The following is a 22,034-nucleotide window of genomic DNA, read 5'->3' as shown; positions in this document are numbered from 1 at the left end:
TTGGAACTTAAAAGTTCCCCCAAATCATAGATTCTGTTTCAAAGCTTAGGTTTTCAAGAGATAATTGATTAAAAAGAAGTTCAAAAGCCAAATAGAAAACCTAAAAGGCCAGAGATAAAATGATATCCAAAAGCAAGACTAAATATGCTGTATAAAAACAAGAAAACCCACTTTTTCTATTAAAGAGAAACAACAATGAGAACAAAATCATAAAATGAGTTTTACTTATCTTGGACACTTTTTGGGTTCCTCCTCAATGAGGATATTCTATAGCTTAAGATATCTAATGAATTTTTTATTTTCTAAGTCTCAATCTGAGCATCTTTATTTATCAATACTTTCCATTTTTTTTTCTTTTTTTTTTTTGGTGAGTCACACCTGGTGACGTTCAGGGGTTTTTCCTGCCTATGCACTCAGAAATCGCTCCTGGCTTGGGGGACCATATGGGATGCCAGGGGATCTAACTGCGGGCCTTCCTAGGCTAGCGCTGGCAAGGCAGATGCCTTACCTCTTTTGTCACAGCTCTGGCTCCAATAGTTTCCATACTTAGAAATACCAAAGAACCTGGTAATCTTAGACTAGCACAGAAGACCCACCATTACTACTCCAGCATCAATGTGAAGGAACTATGACTGTCTTCTCCTAGTACTTTTTTTTTTAATTATTTTTATTGTGACCTAAAGTGAATAACAAATCTTTCACAGTAATATTTAAGGTATATAGTGACAATGAATCAGGGCTTTTCCTACTTCACCCCTTTTCCCAGCATGTGTTCCATATCTCCCTCCTTTGCTCCCTTCAGTGCTAGTGTAGCTCTTCCCCTCTGTGTATAGCTTGTTGTAGATAGGGTATTGATTCTGTTGTTGTTGGCTTTGGTTTGGTGTTTAAGTCTGATCATTTTTTATTTTTCACTCAATGTTCATATGGCTGTTTGGTCCTGATACTGTTCATTTCTATTTTCCCCCTAGATTCATGAGACAGAAAAAGATGATTCAAGTTGTATGGTTCTCCTGCTAGAAGACAAAAAGAGACAAAAAAAAAATTACAAACAAACAAACAAAAAAAAACAAAAACAAAAAAAAAAAACCTCAACAGTTAAAAAAAAAAAGACAGTAACTACCAAAAAAAAAAATGCACCCAACAACCAAAAAAAAAAAATCACCAAATAATAACCACAAGAGTGAAAAAGAAAGAAAAAAAGAAAAAAAAAGAAGAAAGAGAAAAAGAAAAAAGAAAAAGAAACAAAAAAAATGAAGGAGTGCTGGTGTGGCAAGGTTTTGTGCCCCCCCCCCTTTATTTTTTTTTGCATAGGCACAGTAAGCATTGGGGAAGTAAGAAAAGAATTTCCCTTGGCCTAAGAGATTCAGGGTCTCTCCGCCTTTGAAGCATACTGCCATGGGAACAACTACTGGCTTCCTACATGCTCATTACCACACCTCAAGGTCTTTTGTTTGTTTGTTTGTTTTTGGGCCACACCCATTTGACGCTCACGGGTTACTCCTGGCTATGTATTCAGAAATCGCCCCTGGCTTGGGGGGTCCCATATGGGACGCCGGGGGATCGAACCATGGTCTGTCTTACGCTAGCGCTTGCAAGGCAGACACCTTACCTCTAGTGCCACCTTTCCGGCCCCCTCAAGGTCTTTTTTATGGTGTTCTCCTAGTACTTTTATGGTGTTCTCTGATTGCAGCCTTAAGATACATTCTCAACAAGGAAATAAACACTTCTCTCCAGAATATAATAGCATTTAAATGTGAAGTATAGAACAAATTTAAATGAGTGCAGTATCCTTTAAATGAGTCTCCTTTCATGGTGAAAACTCAAGGAGCAAAACATTCTTGCTATCATGTGGAAAGAATGATTAGTTGCTTAGTAAAGTAGAATCCCTTTACCTCAATACTGAGGAATTAGCGAGAATGGGTCTGAAAGCAAATGTTGAGACAGAAAATAATCCACACAAGAATGAAGAACATAGAATAGGTTCAGACAACATCCATCATAAACTTTCTGCTCACGACCAAAAGATATTAGCACTAGGCAGAAAGACTAGATGTGGAGCCCAAACCACTAAAGGCTTCTCCCTGTGACCTGAGGACTTCATTGGGAAGACAAAGACCACCCCATGGATGGAGAATAGGTAGGATAAAGGACTAATCCAGAGATACTTCCAGTCCATGAGTGACAAGCAAAGAAGTAACGTGAATAGAGTGATGACTGGCTACTCCAACAGCTTGGATTAGATATTTAGCATCATTATGATCTATAAAACTTTGCCACCCATGCTGTGACATAGTCCAGGATTAGGTATGATCCCATAACTAAAACATTGAAACACACAAATAAGTAAATAAAATTGCACTCCCACACAAAGTTCAGGTATCACTTGTGATGCATTATTATTTATTTTTATTTATTATTATTATTATTATTTTATTATTATTATTGTAATAAGAGTAAACAGTGATGAACAATGCTATTCTTTCTGGCTCTTCTCTAGGGATCACTCCTGGAGGAGTTTGGTGGATCATATACAGTGGGGCCAGGAGTCAAACCCTGGTCAATTTCTTGCAAACACTCTATTTACCATATTATTTCTCTGGCATCAATATCTGTATGTTTTAGAGTTGAGCAACTGAGCAAATGTTTATAAAATATTTTCCCATGTGACTATAATGTTTAATGGTTCTCTATTGTTATGAGTGCTTTAAAATTTTTAGTTCTTTGGTGTTCTCTCTCTGGTGCATATCTTTCTTTTGTTTTTGAACTGTCTCCAAGTTTCTTATGAAGTACTTGTACAAATCACAAACCTCAAATCCACCCAGGAGTCTGTATGCTGTCTGCAGTGTCTGGTGTATATCTTATAGACTGGAGTACAGACTCTTAGCTTCTCATGAGAAACTCTGGATTTTGAGTTCTCTCCTACAATGAGGCATGTAGCATGAGGGTGAAGTAAACAGGAAGAGTGTATCATGGTCTTTCCCACCTGCTACAATCTTAGTCTTTTCTTTTTCAATTGTTAATCACAGGTCCAGTTTTTAATTTGTTTTTAGAGAACTTTGGCTCCATAGTTAGCTACAGATTTTTATTTACAGGTCCTATTAAGTCATCATATACAATCAGGTCTTTGATTGACACCAATGTTGGGCGGTAGGAAATAATTCATAGTTTAACAACAACAACAACAAAAAGAACCATCATCAATGTACCACATCAAATAAATTTGATGTCAAAATCTGCATTGCTAATATTGTTATGGTGAGCTTATTATTTTGACTTGGGGATTATACCCAGTACTCTGTGTATTCAGAAATCACTCACACCAGCTGTATTTTGCACTCTGGAATCAATCTTGGTGAGGCATTGGGGAGGGATATTAGGCAAGCAAGAGATCAGAGCTGAGGTATTGTTATGCCAGGCAAGTACCTTGCCTGCTATACTATCCTCTTGTCCTACTGTGAATTAAAAATGTCTTTCTCTATCACATGAACTACCTTCAGATAATGATTGTTTAAGAATAATGATATTATTGAAACCTGAATATATATATATATATATATATATATTATTTCTTGTTGCAGAAGTTACTTTATGTTTATTTTTTATTATTTCACTTTTTTGGTTTTGGGGCCACCCCCAGTGATGCTCAGGGGCTACTCCTGGCTATATGCCCAGAAAATGCTCCTGGCTTGGGGGACCATATGGGATGCCAGGGGATCAAACAGCGGTCTGTCCTAGGTTAATGCAAGCAAGGCAGACACCTTATGCCCTGAGCCACTGCTCTGGCCCCATTTTTTTATTTTTCTAATTTTTTTAAATTTATCTAAAAAATGTATCACATAGTTGACATAACTGATCATAATACATTTGTTTCAGGATGACAGAAAGTGAAGTTATTAAAAATAAAAAATAAAATGAAGAATCTTATAAAAATATGAAAAAGAAGAGATAGTTCATTGACAGTTATATTTGTGAAAATTATTGTATCACCAATAAAGTTGTTAATACAATAGTCAAAGGTTTAGTGTGATTCTCTCCTTTTTTTTTAGATATAGGAGATATTATAAAAAAAGATGTGTGTCTGTGTGTGTGTGTGTCTGTGTGTGTGGCATTTGTTTGCATAGGCACAGGAAAATATAGAAGAAATTGAAAAGAAAGACCTTTGGCCTAAAAAATAGGGGAATCTACCCACGAAGTATTTTGGCATAAGACCAATTAAAGGCTACAAGCATATTACGTGGTCCAATTCCATAGAGATTCTTGGTTGTCCCAGTATCAGTTCTTCACCATCACAGTTGTTGCTGTCAGGTTTCTCTAGTTATAGATCCTGGAAACCTGAATATATTTAAAGAATAAACTTTGCTTGCATTTATGCAGTTTGTCTTCATTCATATTACAACATTCAACTATAACTGTGAACTAAGAGCAATGAATGATTAAAATTTACAATAACACTACAGAAGAGAAAGTATTTCTTTCATTATTTGAGCTCGTATTTTGGTATTGATATTTAACATTAATAGCATGAAATCTTGTTAAATGTCATTATCCTGGTTAGTTAGATGCATTAAATAGTATTCTACCTCAATATCTGTACTTTTATGATAAAACTGGTAAATTAAGATTTTTATATTTTGTCGTAATTTCTTTTCAAGTAGTAGCTTTTTTTGGTTTTTGGGCCACACCCGGCGGTGCTCAGGGGTTACTCCTGGCTGTCTGCTCAGAAATAGCTCCTGGCAGGCACAGGGGACCATATGGGACACCGGGATTTGAACCAACCACCTTTGGTCCTGGATTGGCTGCTTGCAAGGCAAACGCCGCTGTGCTATCTCTCCGGGCCCTGTGAAGAGCTTTTACTGGGATCACAGAGAAAGACTTTGGGGTTAGACAACCTCCGATGCCTGGAGCCTGTAGTTAGTCTTATGCTAGGATGCTTCATGGGTAAGGATTCCCTGTTTTTAGGCCAAAGGTTTGTCCTTTTCCTTTATATTTTCCCATATTTTTCTGTGTCTATGCTAAAACAAAAACAAAAGTAAACAAACCCTGCCAAGCACACACACAAAAAAATGAAGGGGCTGGAGGGTTAGCACAGATAGTAGGGCATTTGACTTGCACAGGGCTAAGACAAGTTCAAACCCCGGCAACCCATATAGTCCCCTGTGCCTATTAGCACCAATTTTTGAGTGCATAGCCAGGAGTAACCCCTAGTACCAATGGGTATGGTCCCCAAAACAACATATATATAATAACAAAACAATGATTTCAAAGTTTCATTATATTTGAATTTCATTTTATTTTAAATTTTATACTAATTTTAAAATATCAATCCTAATTTATTATTTACTCAGAAAAAACTTATTGTAAATCATGTTAATTACTTATTACTAGAAAATTTAAATCAAAATGAGATTATTTATATCAAAGTCAAGTGTTGGTGAGAAGGTGGTAATAATGAGAAACACTCATAACTCTTAGTAAAGGTTGAAATGAGTCAGTAACATAAATAAATCATAAACATGTCTTTAAATATTGAAAAAAGAACTACTCTGTTTCAGGAATTTCATGACTAGCAATTCCATGATCCAAAGAACACAAATACTTGAATTCAAAAATAAAAATTTACACCAATACCCTTTTTTTTCTTTTCCTTTTTTTTTTTTTTTTTTTTTTTTTTTGGTTTTTTGGGCCACACCCGTTTGACGCTCAGGGGTTACTCCTGGCTATGTGCTCAGAAATCGCCCCTGGCTTGGGGGACCATATGGGACGCCGGGGGATCGAACCGCAGTCCGTTCCTTGGCTAGCGCTGGTAAGGCAGACACCTTACCTCTAGCGCCACCTTCCCGGCCCTCCTTTTCTTTTTTTTGTCTATTTTTTAGAGGTCAGAATGGGGAGACAGGAGAGGTCAGAGGGAAGAGACCGATGTCAGAAGGAGAGAGGAGACAAGAGAGTCAGAGGGAGAAGAGAGAAGAGGTCAGAAGCAAGAGACAGGAGAGGTCATAGGGAAGAGACTAAAATCAAAGGGAGGGAGGAGACAGGAGAGGTCAGAGGGAAGGAAGAGGAAACAGGTGAGGTCAGAATGGGGAGACAGGAGAGGTTAGAGGGAAGAAACTGAAGTAAGAAGGAGGGAGGAGACCACCAAAACGCATTTAATGCTGTTTATAATAGCCAACATCTGTGAACAATATAAGTGCTCAGCTGATAAATGAATAGATAAAGAATAGTTGGTTTATATAAATAATCAAAAAACATTTTAAAATATATAAAATCTTTCCTATTGGAACAGCATAAGAGAACTAGAGGTGAATCTGGAGGATAGAGAGAATGCTAAGTAAAATATTGGGAGCAAAATGACAAATAATTAATTGTGTTATTAAATGTGATATACTAAAATCACAGAGAAAAATAAAGCAAGTGAAACAAATGAACAAAACCAATCATCATCAATGACCATACTACTGAAGGCCCCAAAGGAGAAGCCAGAGAGTCTATGTGGGTTAGAATCTAGTGGACTATTTGGAAAAATGTCAGTGTTCTGGGAATGAATGAGTTGTGTAGCATTGATTTTAAAGAGATATGATATTGTACCCTTAAACCTAATGAGTGTTATGAATCAAAATTTCTCAATATAAAATAAAATACCGTATGTATTCGAGTATAACGTGCAGAATTTTCTACCAAAAAAAGAAATCAAAGTTTGGGTGTGCATTATAAATGAAGGCTGGGGAGGAGTGGCAGTGGCTGCTGGTCCAATTGGCCGTTCCAGGCGAATTGGGAGTTCGCACTGTGCCTTTTCTGGGCTCCAGCCACGCACTGTACAGGACCTCAAGAAACCTGGCCTATCTCTCGTGACATCCTGGGTTCAAACATCATGGGAAGACAGACCAAAAGAATGATCATCAAGAGTTTTTTTCTTTAAGACAGGCATCAGCAATAAAACGAACGGCACAGGCACAGAAGACGACCTGTAGTGAAATTCATGCTCAGAAGAAAGCGAAGAAACTGGAGAAACAGACGTTCCTGCAAGCTGGGACACTGATGAAAAATGAACTTGAGAAGAATGGGAACAACTCTTGAGTGTATCTGATGATGAATCTGACTTGGAAACATTTTAAATAAATATTGTTACCGGTATTTTATTTCGGTATTGTGTTTTTACCAGTTTACGTTGTCAATAAATGATTTTTATCATGGCCACATGTGTTCAACAACTTTTTTTTGTCAATTACAATGCTTGGTGTGAAACACAATTTTATACCAATTTTTAATTGAAAAAATTAGGGTGCGTGTTATACATTGGTGCACATTATACTCGAATAAATACGGTCATTTAATCATATGTTAGTAAGCCAATAGCCAATGAAATCCAGGAATGAAAAAAAACAAGGCTTCATGGTGTTTATTTACTAAAATAAAGTATACTAAATTAGATGGAGAAATATTATTTTGTCCCCTTTCTGAAAAAATTAATTAATTTCATTAGTTTGCTAGTAAAATTATAGAATCGTATCTAACCCTATAAAAAAGTTACAGATAGTGAAATATTATAGGATGTATTTTTTTATTGATTGGTCATTTCTTTAAATAAATAACATGTCCTTCAAAACTTCTCAAAACAGGGATTTTGAATTTCAATAAATATTAAAAGTTGAAAAATTGAAAACATTTCTAGCATACCCATGAACATTTTAAATGCTACCCATTTTAGAGCACTCATTAAAAGAATTTTATGGCAAAGAGAATAGTAAATGAAATATTTGTCATCCTTAAAAAAATTATTGATGGAGGGAGAATTATTTTGTTGTGTTCATATACACAGGAGTATTTCACATATCTCATAAAGTTTTAAGAGTTTTTCAAAGCTAAAAGTTGTATCAAAATATTCAAGTGTGTTATTCACAAATATATTTATAATATTTATTAAAATGTGCCTCATAACCCATGATGGGTGAAATCGTTGATTCATTAAACATTAGTTCAAATGTAAATGGTTGATGCAGAAAATCACAATTTACACAGAAGTTCTAGGAGAGCCTCACAGATTTTAGTTCCAAAGAGATGCAGTAATTGAGCTGTTTTTTCTTGATTTATTTTTTTAATTCATTCCATTTAAGCATAAAATATTTTATTTTGAGGTTTATTTATCTTAAAATCTTCCTTAATCTAAAATAAACAAGCAGACAAATAAATCTAGAAGAAAGTGCTCAATGGGCTGAGCAAATACATTGTATGCCACAGCTCAGATTTAATCCTGGTCCTCCCATCCACATCATCAGGAGTGAACCATCCTTCAGTGCACAGAGCTTTACCAAGTATGGTCTTAAACCAAACTAAGCAAAATGATCTATTGTAAGTGAGATCAGAAATGCTTTTAGAATTACACAAAATGATTTATTTTATAAAGACTAGTTTATTTCATAAAAATACAAAAATATAAATATACATTTATAAAAATATGAATAAATTAACACAAAGACATTTTCTTCAACTAAATAAATATGGCAGTAATAGGCATTCCTATTTCTTTAGGGATATATATTTTTCCATATTAATTAATTTACAAAGCAATTGCACAATGCTTTAATAGTAAAGGTGACTATAAGTCAGTTAAGAAATTTATAAAGTTATTATAGCTAAGAAAAGGCACAAAAAGCCTTTTACATTTGTTTTTCGTTGATTACTGACATGATATACTTTCCTTCAGAGATCCTTAGGCAGAGAGGGCGGACTGGTTAGTATTACTTTTTAAAATTTCTATTCATTCTTATTCATTCACAGAAACTTAGTGGTTAAGGAAATCCTTACTAAGACAACACCTATGTATTGTATGTAACTTCAATTTTAAAGAAATTTCCTCCAAGGAAGAGAACAGCAGGCCACTCAATCTAAGAACAAAGAGAGTAATTCGATTAACATTGGTTAAGTAGACAATACTCAATCTCTGTCACTGTCATCACCGCCATACAAATCAGCGAGTTTTTTGAACCGAGGCCCCCAATCACTCAAGTAATCGTAATCCTGATTGCAATCTGCGGTGAGAGATTCTAGAGAACTCAGTGATTCTGCAATGGAATCGTTCCCTTCATAGGCATATGTGGCCAGGGAGTCGTAGGGAGGAGCACTTGGGTCTGAATCATTCTCTTTCAATCGTCGATGGATAAAATCTTGGACATCAATATTTTCCCAGAGGGGTGCTGTTCTCCTAATTTGAAAAATCGTTTCAGGCATGACATCCCTTCTAAGTTTACTGTCTTCCCTTGCTTCTGGATTCCTCAATGTTCCTATGTCAAAAGCTTGTGTATCTTCTTCCCCTCCACCTTCATCGTTGTAGGTCACGATGTTGTCCCGGACATCATCTTTAGAAATGATTAGAGGCTCCTTTTTCCTTTGCCTCTTCAATGCCGCAAACAACACAATTAAAACTAAAACGAGAAGGAACAGAAAGAACAGGAGGAGGAAGAGAGAGAGTGGAGAAGGTAAAGGAGGAAAGTAAAGAGATTGAGGTTTCATGTTTAAGTTACAGTTTATGTAGTTCATGTGTCTGCTGAAAATGATTCCTAATTACAGAGCCAGGATGAAGTCCTGAGCACAGCCAGGTGTGGCCCCATAACAAAACAAAACAATCCCCCCAAATCATACTTCAATTAAGGCTTTCCGAAACTCCACACAATTTCTGCATGCTGAACTTTCAAATTTAATATATATGTATATATAAAATTCTAGCTTAAATTTATTTTTAGTTTGTACCAATATTAATGCACCACCTTAGTGCTAAATGGCATTCCTAAAAAATCTAAACAGTGGCCATTTATGCTTTGGAACTGAAATGTTGATTTTATTACATTTACTGCATTTTTTTGCATTTTAGTCTTAATTTAACTGTGAACTTGTTTTCGTTTTTGTTTTATTTTTTGATTTTTGGGTCACACCTGGCATCGCTCAGGGATTAGTCCTGGCTCTATGCTCAGACATTGCTCCTATCAGGCTTAGGAGTCCATATGGAATGCCAGAAATCAAACCATCATCCGTCTGCATGCAAGGTAAACACTCTAGCTCCATGCTATCTCTCCAGCCCCAACTGTGAACTTCTTTACACATGATATGCTTCCTCATTTTTATTACACACTGTAATTTAATTACTACAAATATATATGACAATGAACATTTCTTTTTTTTTTTTTTCGGGCCACATCCGTTTGATGCTCAGGGTTTATTCCTGGCTAAGCGCTCAGAAATTGCCCCTGGCTTGAGGGGACCATATGGGACACCGGGGGATCGAACCGTGGTCCTTCCTTAGCTAGCGCTTGCAAGGCAGACACCTTACCTCTAGCGCCACCTCTCTGGCCCCGACAATGAACATTTATAAAATCAACACAATTTCCAATAAAAACTTACATGAAACATAAGGACGCTGTGCTTTTTAAATTCATTCCTCTGTTAGAATTAAATTGTATATTATTTTATATATTATAAAGTATCAAAATTTTATTATGTACACAGAGTTGTGAAAAGTATATCCCTTAAGAGCTTTTAATTGCTATTCATATTCCATTGAAATATTTAAAAATATTGATGCAGAAATCTCCCATTTATGGCAATATTGAAGGAAAGTAGACCAACATGTGGAATGTGTTTTGTTGAAATTTAAGACTGAAAACATATTAACAATATTACACATCATGGTCCTTCCAATAAAAAAAGAAAATACTAAATAAATGTATAAAAAGCAACTATGTTTAGGGTCAAAATGATATAAGGGTCAGGAAATTTACTTTATCCACACACTTCTGGGTATATATATACAGAATACACACACATATATGTATATACATATATATGTATACACACATATACATATATATGTATACACATATATGTGTGTATACATATATATGTATATATACATATATATGTGTGTATACATATATGTGTATATGTGTATACATATATAAGTATATACATATATGTGTGTGTGTATATATATATATATATATAGAGAGAGAGAGAGAGAGAGAGAGAGAGAGAGAGAGAGAGAGAGGGAACATATTCATGTGTCTGCTGGAAATGATCCCTGACTACAGAGCCAGGATGAAGCCCTGAGAAAAGCCAGGTTGAAATAAAATTAACTGTATTAAAATTATTTTTAAGTGTAATACTTAATGACTTATTTAATAAGTTCCCATTTATAAAAAATTAAAAATAAAATATCTACCACATATAGTAAATTTATTTAAGGGTTTCAAATACACATATTTACTATTTTTTACAAGTAAAATTAACACATTATGTGCATTTTCTCTTCTCTCTAGTAGAAGTCATGTGTTGCTTTCCTAGAGATGAGGTTATTAGCCTTGAAGTATGTAATTCAATGTAGAGAGACTTAGATAATAAATTTAGAAAAAAGACACAGTCTAGAGATGGTAGGGCACTAGTCTCGCATGTGGTTAAGCTGAATCTGATCCTTAGCATTTCTTGTGGTCCCCTAGTCACTGCCAGGAGTAATTCCTGAGTACAACCACTTGAGTGCACTGGGTGTGTGCCACTTCCTCAATCTCCCTCAAAACAAAATGGAATCATTATTATCACTAATCTAAAACACAGTTTAAAGTTTCTATCAGAAATATCAGTACAAACTCAAGGGATTATAATAGTATGTGTGATTACTAACTAACCAATTTAGAAATAGACTTTAAAAGTATTTCATTATATTGGCCGGAGTGACGGCATAGTGGTAGGGCGTTTGCCTTGCACGCAGCTGACCCAGGACAAACAGCAATTAGAGCCCTGATGTCCCATATGGCCCCCCAAGTCCTGAGCAATTTCTAAGTGCATAGCCAGAAGTAATCCCTGAGAATCACCGGGTTTGACTCAAAAATCAAAATAAATTTTTTCATTATTGTTATAATATTTCAAATAATTTTTACAAGATATATATATATATATATAGGAGCATTCATCACATTTTGCTTTGGAATTTTGTTTAATTTAGATACGTTTATATTTTTTTCTTATAAATTATTCTTAAGACTTGAAATTGCTATTTTAATGAGGTAAATAAACTTCTTTGGAATCCCATAGGTGACAAAAGATACAAAAGTGTAACCATTTTTTTCCAGAGTTTGATCACACTTGTTTTTGTAACATTGATATAAACAAATAATTTTTTCTTTTGTAAATGAGAATGTCTTAATGCTATAAATTATATTATTTTGATACTTAACAAAAATAAACCATCAACACCAAATAATTGCAATAATTGTGCCCAGTCATAAATAATAGGGGTTTTAATAGAAGAGTATTTTAGAATTTATAAGGAAAAGATTATAATATAATGATTAAAACCAACTTTTAATTCAATATTAGAAAACCATCCCACATTTAGTTATTTAATTGAGAAAGCATAAAATAAGAAATGAGTATCTCTATATTGCTCATAACAGAAAAATGACAAACACTAGAATGTTTCTTTTATTTCGGAGCTAAACATAGTAAAAAAAAATAAAAAAATTAAACTTGATTATAAACGCTTATTTGGAGGCCCTCTGGTTTCCATATGTCTGCATGAAATGTTAACAGGTATAATTTACAGTAATGTATAAAAATTATGAAAAAGCCAAATTATGAAAAATTTGGAAAGTCTGATCATCTTAACAAAAAGAGCAGTATGAAATTTGTTGCACTAAGTTAAACTGAGAGCCAAAGCCTAATACAAAAATATTTTACCAGTTAAATTTACCAGTATCAGATAGATATAAGGACTTGTGATTGTTATGATAATGACTAGCACATTCTGAATCACATAAGAACATTTTCCCTAAATAGTTAGATCTGCTTAACTGAGAAAAATGTAATTTCTTCCCTTTCATGAATCCCTTACTGAAGCCCTGCAGACATATCTGGCCAAAGGGATTTCATCCAGATAGCTTGAAAGGATTTGTGCTGAATAGAAGCCAGCATATATGAGCACTAGAACATAAGTTTGGCTAGCTTTCCTGCCCTAAGCATAAGCATTTTGGATGAATATATAATGAAAACCATGTGTGGGGGTGTTTTACAGAAAAAAAAAAACACTGTTTAATTGAATTAAATTTTGTCCTGATATATGCTCATAAAAGCATGACTTTAGAAGTTACTGGAGCACTAGACAGGGTCAAAATGCCATGTGACAATGGAAAACTCAATTTTAAAAATGTTAATTTTGGGGGGCGATTGGATGAGTGAAGGGCACACACTGGAGATGCTCAGGTTTTTTTTTTTTTTTCTGGCTTTGTACTAAGGAATCACTCCTGGTGAGGCTCAGGGAACCAGATGTGCCCAAGTCTGAACCAAGTTCAGGCATTTGCAATTAAACAAAAAAATATTTAAGTGTTTATCACAGATACATCACAAATTTAATTGGAAAACAGATATTTGATTGTGACATATTAGTGTATTTAAATCACTCAGATAATTGATAAGCATAACAATGCTAGCTATGATGAAAGAGTAAATCTTGCAATTTAGCTAAACCGGCACTGGCAACTTACCAAGCAGGATGAGGATGCAAAGGAGAATAGCTATGAGAGCTCCTGTGCTCAGGCCAGCTGCGAGGACCAAGGCCTCTGCATTGCAGGACTGCATGTTCCCTTGACTATCACATGCACACACACGGATGGTCAGGGTGCCGGTGCTGCTCTGGATTGGGTAGTCATTGTCGAAGATTAAAACTGGCAACAGATAGGTGCTCATTTTGTTGCGACTATACCCATCTTTCCGAGTCTTGATACCTGCTGTATTATCTGGAGAAAAAAAAATATATAGTTCTACAGCAATAACAAATAAAAAGCCAATTATTTTATTCTGCATTTAGGACTTTTAAAAATAGTTTTAAAAATAGGTTCTACCTTTATTATCTACAATTGTGAAGTTTGGGTTGAGAGGAAATTCTGGAACTGGTTCAAAAAAGAATTTGTGTCCTCGAGGAGGGTCGTCTTTGTCCATGACACTGATGGTCTGAATCAACTGCAACCAAGTAGTACACAAATTCAATAAAGCAAAGGTATACCAACCAAGGACTATTCTTCTGACAAGATAGTCTTTATTACTCTTAGTACTTTAAATTTATCACTGAATTAAAAGAAATGTTATGCTTAGAAAATTATACCCTACCTTTCTGTCAAGTCTCCATAATACCTTATGCCTACAGGGAGGGCTTCACCATGGATGTGGACCTTGAATGTCCCCAGTACTAATGGGTTTGAGTACTGGGTTCCCAGTACTACTACTCTACATCCTCTGACCATAGCATTGAATGCTCAGTTGATATAGTCTTCAAGGGGTGGGAGAAACTTTTCCTCAATACCAGTCACTTGCCTCCACTAGATAATAATAATCACAAAGGCATATCAAAGAACAGGTGTCTCTCTTAAAAGTACAACATTTAGTATAGGCATGTCCATAGATTTAGAAAATGAATATTATATATGTATTGTAGGAAAATTTAAAAGTGTACTACATAATACTAGAAAGCAAAATATTTAAATTATGCTGCATCATAATTAAAATCATATTTATTTTTAAAAATTTGATAAATTTTGCTCATAATTACATCATAAAATTTGAAGGATTTACAAATAAGTACTTCCATTGTCTTCTAAAATCAGTGCTGGAACAAGGAAATTAAAACACGTACTAGTTTTGATAATTTCAAGTATTAGTTATGCCAGAATGTAAAGTTCAATCAGCAAATCACAGTTTGGGCCAAAAATTTTAGCTGTACTCTAAAAGGAGAAAGTGTGAAACTGTATTTTGGAGAGCCTGTTTTTTCTTTTATTTGGACTACCATCTGCGTGATATGAAATCACTGGCTTTTAATTACTTATACTTTCCATATCTCTCTCACCAAAATAAAGTTGTTCTAATTCCAGATATAATTCTGTAATAAACAGTGAAATTTTATAGTAATTGAAGGTACATGGAATTTTGTTGTTTGGAGTCTCACATCTAGTGGTATACAGGGATCACAAATGAACTTGTTCTCAGAGGTTACACCTGGCCATATGGGTTCTGGAGATGAAATCTACATACTTCTTGACATTCTGGGTTGCTGGAGATGTGCCTACCCTATGAACAGTAAATGTTCTATGTGCTTTAATATTGTTCCTCCCTAATGTACATATGATTTTGGCTGGTTTTTATAACCTCTATAACCTACTAGTAGATATTTTCACTAGGAAGCCATATAAGCTACCAGAACCTAGTAGCCTATTACCATAGTAGACCATAGTAGCCTATCACCATAGTAGTCTCCCTCTTAGCCTTGTAGCCTCACTCTTCACTCACAGTTTCCGTTTTTTTTATTAATAATTTTTATTTTGACCAAAATGGATTACAAATCTTTCACAGTAGTATTTTAGGTACATATTGACATTGAATCAGGGGCATTCCTACCACCAATGTAGTAGTTCCTCCACCCCTGTTTCCAGCATGCATTTCATATCACCCTCCTTTGCCCCAGGGCAAAGTGGTCCCTTCTGTATCTAGCTTGTTATAGACTGGGTATCAACTCTGTTGTAGTTGGCTTTGGGTTTGGTATTTAAATCTGATAATTTTTTATTTGTATTCAATGTTCATACAACTGTTTGGTATTGGTGCCCTCCATTATTTCCCTAGTTAATAGTTCATTGACAGATAATTTTCTTAGTGATATTTTTTATTTATTTGTACAGTAATGTCACTGTATAAGGCCATTTTAGTGTCCATTTATAGACAGTCTTTATTTGCCATAAGTTGAGAGATATTCAAAATATTATTTCACAAGAGAACTTCTTAAATCTTGTATAAAATATTTCTGTACTCCATAAAACTAAGACAAAATTATATTCAAAACATAGCTTATACTAAAACAATGTCTTGACTGAGCAATTGAAAATGGCAAATAAAATCTACAAATAATCACTATGATTTATCTCATTGTAATATCAAATTTCAACATTTTCACAATTACATATTTTCTTTTATTCCATTCATAAACATAGCTCTACATTACTGAATTTTAGTATAACACTGAATCTGGATATGAGCTCATATGTGCTTACTGTATAAGTTTCTGATCTATAAGCAAAAGTATAATATGTTCTCTATAACCAAATTCTATAAAATTATTTAAAATTATTTTTAAAATATTCTTGGTAAAGTAGGCAAATAGGTGACAAAGAAAATGAGTAATAGTCAAAATAAAAAGATGTGCAAGTAAATCAATGCAATGTTATTTACCTTTGTTAAAAGGAAAAATAATAATTTTTACAACAATTTCATTTACCTCTCCAGGCTTTGCATTTTCACAAACAAATGTTTCATAGTACATGGCAAATTCTGGTGCATGGTCATTTATATCTAGAATTCTGATGAAGACAGATATCTGACTACTTTGTTTGGGGTTATCTGCAAGGAGAACATGTATAAGATTTTAGGCTCATTCACAAAAAAGCACTCATCCCATTTGTATCTTAGCAACAGATCATTTCAGTGGGATTTACTTTTCAATTGGATTACTGATGGATATTTCAGTTTTCTGACATGGTTCAGATGAAAAGCACAATAGAAAGAAAATAAAATGACTGAGACTGAGCCTTCTGTAAGAGGTAGTATTTGTTGATGCATTATTTTGTGACATTAAATCATATGTTGATTGATTCTATATGTGCTATCAAAATTAAGTTAAATGCATATTGATCATTTTTAAAATATTAAAACAATCTAAAATTCAACACACATAATGCTTTCTCTCAAATTCTGCTAAGAATAGTCATTCTACTCAAAGTAGAAAAATCTCTTTAATGGCCTTATTTTATATTTCTTGGAAAGTAATATATTCAGATGATGTATTTTAAACTTACTTATTTCTGTTGCTGTAACAGTGATGTTGTGCCAAGGAGATGATTCTCTATCTAGGGGTTTCAAAGTGAAAATAGAGCCATTTTCTGCGTGGATACTAAAAATCCGGTCCATATCAGTATGTCGATCTACAGAGTATCTGTCAGAAAAGAGAATTATGAGTTCAGGCAATTTCAAGATTAAGAGTTGATATAGTTTTTCTCAAAGTTAGACAATTTATACAGTGTTCTTCTAAAGATGATCAATTCAGAAAAATGCAGAAATTTTGTTGAGTTTAAAATATAATTATCATTTAGTTATTTTGATATAGCTATATGCAATGATAGTATTAGATACATATTTGTATTTGATAATGTTGTGCAATTTGAATCATTACTTATATTCCAAATTCTTGTGACAGCATTGAGGAATTGTTGTTAATTTCAATATTTCTTTGACCCTATCACTAACCTGTCTAGTACTCAAAACATATTCAAAGGTAGCATTAAACTTGATGATATCTTTGAATAAATTGCATTATATTGAAGAAATTGTAACATGTGTCTACAAGAGACTTCATGAATATAAATGAAGTTAGGGTGACTGTAGCAAGATGCAGAGCTCTTGAAGTGTTTTATATCCAATTAATATATCAGCTGCATCAAAGTTTATCCTCCAATTCAGTATTTCTCAGATGGGTACCATATGGCTAACCATGGGACTTCAGGATATGCCAAGTGGGGAACTGGTAAAAACTGCCTAAGGGGAAATGGCACAAGACTAGAAAGACAAGGTAGTTGAACTGCAGGAAGGAAACAAGATAAGAAAGGGATCTCTCTAGAAAATGTTTGAGAAACTTTCTTTGATATATCCCCCCCTTACCTTTTCTAAATAATATGAAATGTCACACTACAATACTACATTGAGATCCAAGACTATTTAAGGATTAGATATAGGAATTATCATCATGTACTTTGTACTTGATCACCTATTGCTCTATGGTTAGCAAAGAAAATCTACCTAAATAAAGCATTTCTTCCTTTTACTCCCTACAAACAAGGAATATTTGACATGGTAATACTATCTTTGTCAATGTGAATCTAATGTGTATTGCATTGTGATACAAAATTATCACATATAATCGGACTTAAAACACCTACCGTGTGAATGCATAAAATTAAAAGATAAAAGGCAAAGAATTAAAAATAAAAATAGAAAAACAAAAATTTTAATAACTGATGGCTTGAAGGTAAGGAATAAAGTTAGGCTACTTGACTTAGGAAAAGAAATTGACATGGGGGGCTGGTGACGTGGCGCTAGAGGTAAGGTGTCTGCCTTGCAAGGGCTAGTCGATCCCCCAGCATCCCATATGGTCCCCCCAAACCAGGGGCAATTTCTGAGCACTTAGCCAGGAGTAACCCCTGAGCATCAAATGGGTGTGGCCGAAAAACCAAAAAAAAAAAAAAGGAAATTGACTTGACTTTATATCACTTTAATTTCTTTTTTTTTTTTTTTGGTTTTTGGGACACACCCAGTGATGCTCAGGGGTTACTCCTGGCTATGTGCTCAGAAATCGCTCTTGGCTTGGGACGCTGGGGATCAAACCACGTACCATCCTAGGCTAGCGTGGGCAAGGCAGACACGCCTTACTGCTAGCACAACCGCTCTGGCCTCCACTTTAATTCTTATAGTAAGACATTGCACATAATATCTCTGGGAACTGGGAAAAATAGTAGACTTGAATTAGTATTTCTGATGATAATTAGTAAAAAATTGAAAGTTATATACAAAAACTGCATGGAACAAATCAAATTCCTTAGTGAACAAGCAAACTACACTCCTCTTGAGCCACGAAAAAATAAATAAATAAATACTTGAACATGTCAAGGGTTTCAAGGGTTTGATTTTAATGTGAACTCAGTAGGCTCACTGTAAACTTCTGATTTATGACCAGAGAGATATTTCAGGAGTTAAGGCACCTCTTTGTAAATGGCCAACCGCAGTCAATACCTGGAATGCTAATGGTTCCCTGGGCACCACCAGGAGTGACCCAGAAACAAAGCAAGTTATGGCTCAACTTCTCCACCCAAAATCTTTCAAAAATCTGGTTTATAGAAAAGTTCTTTATCTTTATTTACACAAAGCAATGTTAATTTATGTTACCTTAGAGTTTTAAATTATAACTTTTGCTACTGATTTGAGTTTAATAGAAAATTAGGTGCTGTCAAATACTAAATATTCATGTAGAATCACAAGTCTCTTTCTAAGCAGATTCTGAATGAGTACATCCAGTGTAGGAAATGTTATTCCGTATTTCTAACAAACTTTAAAACAGATACTAGCTGGTTAGAAACAGTCTATTATAATAAAGTCATAATAATTAAAAAAATAAGGAAAGATAAATGAAAATCAATGATCACGATATCCATGTTATACCAAATACTTTATGTAAAATACATTTAGCAACTCAAATATTTTCAATATAGAGGGCCAGAGAAAACAGCTTTCATTATTTATATTCATTTTATATAGGATGTATAAATATTTATAAATCTATAAGTGACACATTCAGAAAGTTATCATTTAAATTAGGCATGAATTTAAATTTGATGGTAAATTGAAATTAGCCAATTTAAATGAGGCAATACATTTGATATAATTGAGTAAAGGCAGTTAATTTCCTAGGTTTTGTGAAATATTTAAATTATTAAAATTACTTGATGAAAAAGCAATATTTGATGGCAACACATTTTCTAGAATTTATTTATTTATTTGTACTTGTTTTAATAGAAGATATAGGGAACAGAGAGATAATACAGGGGTCACAAATAGTAGAGTTCATGTTGCCTTTGATAAAACTATCTCAGATTAGACTTCCAACATAGTCTGTGGTCTCTGAGCACAGAACAAAGAGTAAAGCCTTTACACAGCTGGATGTATCACAAATTAGAAAACAAATAAATATATCAGTCTCAAATATAACATTTATTACCAAAATTATGTGATAAAGGGAATTATATAACTATGAAAACTATAAATTCAGATTTTAAAATCATTATAATAATTTAAATACAGAATGATGCCTGTCTTAATCTTTCTCTACTAGACTTATAAAGAGATCTTATAACGTAAATCAGTTTTCTGTACCACAACTCCAATTTTTTCTGCACTTTTCCCTTTTAGGACAATTCACTCATCAAGATGACTGAAGAGATGTTCTATTTTCATGATTGTTGCATGAAAAATGTAACATTTTCTGATATTCAAGTAGTCAAAATAGTAATTTTATGACTTACTAGTATAAATAATTTGGGAGAATCAAAGGAAATACAGTGAGATTAAAGAAGCTTTGTCTAACTTGTGTCCAGGCAAGATCACTAGGCCAAACATCACATATAGTTCTCTGAGCCTCATCTGTTATCACTGAGTGCAGAACATACTTAGCCCTGAGCACCACCAGGTGTGTCCCTCAACCCCACTACCACAGTTTGAGAATGAAAGAAAGTAACTTTGCTGGTTGGTGATTAACTATACATATTTAGTAATATATACCCACATATAGAAAGTTTTAATCGAGGAATTGTCAAAGAAGAAACTGATAGAGCCCTTATTGCAAGAAAAACTACAAATAAATTAAAATAATCACAGTCACTATTATATAGCTACTAAAGTACAATAAAGTTAATAAAGTTAATAAAACTATAATTGCACAAAAACATTTCAATCTCATTTAATTAAGTTCTTAACATGTTAGGAAAGGTCACTATAACTATTTATATCCTTTTATTTATTCTAAATAAAATAACCTTTGCTTATGCATAAGAACAAATACAAAATAACAAAGAAATCAAATAAAATAGCAAAATAGTTTCTTTTTTGTTCTATGGAACATAGTTTACAATTCAATATATATTATTATTATCACTGTTGTAAAAATTCATAGTTAGTGGATATTTTTTCATTAAATAATGTATTTTACTTCTCCAAAGTTTAGCATAAGAATTCCATGCTTGAGTAATAAATAGCTAGCCAATCTAATATTTTATAAATGCAGCTCAGGCTCATTTAGGTTTTTTTGGAATAAAATACTTCTGAGTTTTAAAGGTTCAACCTTAAAAGGCACTCTAAACTTTTTAAATTTAAGAAATCCTGGAGGAGAATCATTTTGGCAATCAGAAACAGTTTACTTTTGGCACTAACTGCAACTTCCAGACCTATATTTTGAAAACTGCCTTAGTATAAATAATGTCTCAGAAATTATCAATGTTTAGAGATAAATTCATTTGATGTGGTAGCCACTATTCTTGTTTTAACACAGAATAGGCTTTCTGATTTACTATTAATAATAAATACAGAGATTCTCTTTAACACCCAGAGAACTTAACAATGACAACCTGCTTTAAAGACTGAGCTCTCTGCATCACCCTCTAATTGTGAGTGAAAATAAAGGGTGCTCCGCATCATCCTGACTCTTATATAGGATATGGACATATTCCGAGATCCTTGGCTACAGAAACCTGATACCAACAACAGTGACTGTGTGAAAAATAAAAGTGTATTGGCATACAGACAATGACCTGGGTTGGACAACCTAACATACCTGAAGCCTAGAGTTGGTCTCATGCTATACAACTTCAGGGATAAGGTCTTCTTGTATTTAGGCCAATACTTTTTCTTTCCATGTCCCCTATATTTTGCTGGGCTTATGCAAACAATTTCACATTAACACAGTCTTTGCTGTGCTCCTTTGACTCATTCTTAATGAATTATTGTATTATGATCAATTGTGTCAACAATATTACAGCTTTTAATGTTAAGGGAGTTGTATAAATTTTTTGGCTTTGGATTGCTTTGTGTAAGAAATATTAAAATGTACTACAATCTGGGGGCTCGAGGGACAGAGTAAATGTACATCTTTAAATAAATAAAAAATAATAAATACATCAAATTGCAACAAATGGCTAGAAAAACACTGATGAACATTAACAAAAGATGTCTATATATCTAAGAAGATGACCTCCTCTTATAAAATGTATTAATCTCTTGACAGAGAATTTTGAAAAAGAGGTAAAAAAATGTCCAGTGGCATACAATTTTGAATAATGCCTTTATGAAATCAGAATTCAATTTTATAGGAAAATACAAAAGAAAACACATAAGAGAAGAGAAACTGCAGGAACCAAGCT

At 33.8% G+C, this 22,034-nt stretch overlaps 1 protein-coding gene across 1 annotated transcript in view; it reads right to left on the bottom strand.

Annotated features, from left to right (window-relative positions):
• Positions 1-8,684: 8,684 nt before the first annotated feature.
• Positions 8,685-22,034, bottom strand: part of CDH9 (cadherin 9) — a 120,227-nt gene continuing 106,877 nt past the window's right edge. Inside the window, exons 8-12 of the mRNA XM_049768378.1 lie at positions 16,872-17,008; positions 16,295-16,416; positions 13,878-13,995; positions 13,521-13,772; positions 8,685-9,416 (exon numbers count right to left, since the gene is read on the bottom strand). Of these exons, the coding sequence (XP_049624335.1) occupies positions 8,929-9,416; positions 13,521-13,772; positions 13,878-13,995; positions 16,295-16,416; positions 16,872-17,008 (1,117 nt within the window). The 3' untranslated portion in view covers positions 8,685-8,928. The remainder of the gene's footprint in view (positions 9,417-13,520; positions 13,773-13,877; positions 13,996-16,294; positions 16,417-16,871; positions 17,009-22,034) is intronic.

Source organism: Suncus etruscus, chromosome 2 (assembly GCF_024139225.1).
Source record: "Suncus etruscus isolate mSunEtr1 chromosome 2, mSunEtr1.pri.cur, whole genome shotgun sequence".
NCBI classification, from domain to species: domain Eukaryota; kingdom Metazoa; phylum Chordata; class Mammalia; order Eulipotyphla; family Soricidae; genus Suncus; species Suncus etruscus.
This window is presented reverse-complemented; position numbering and strand designations above follow the sequence as displayed.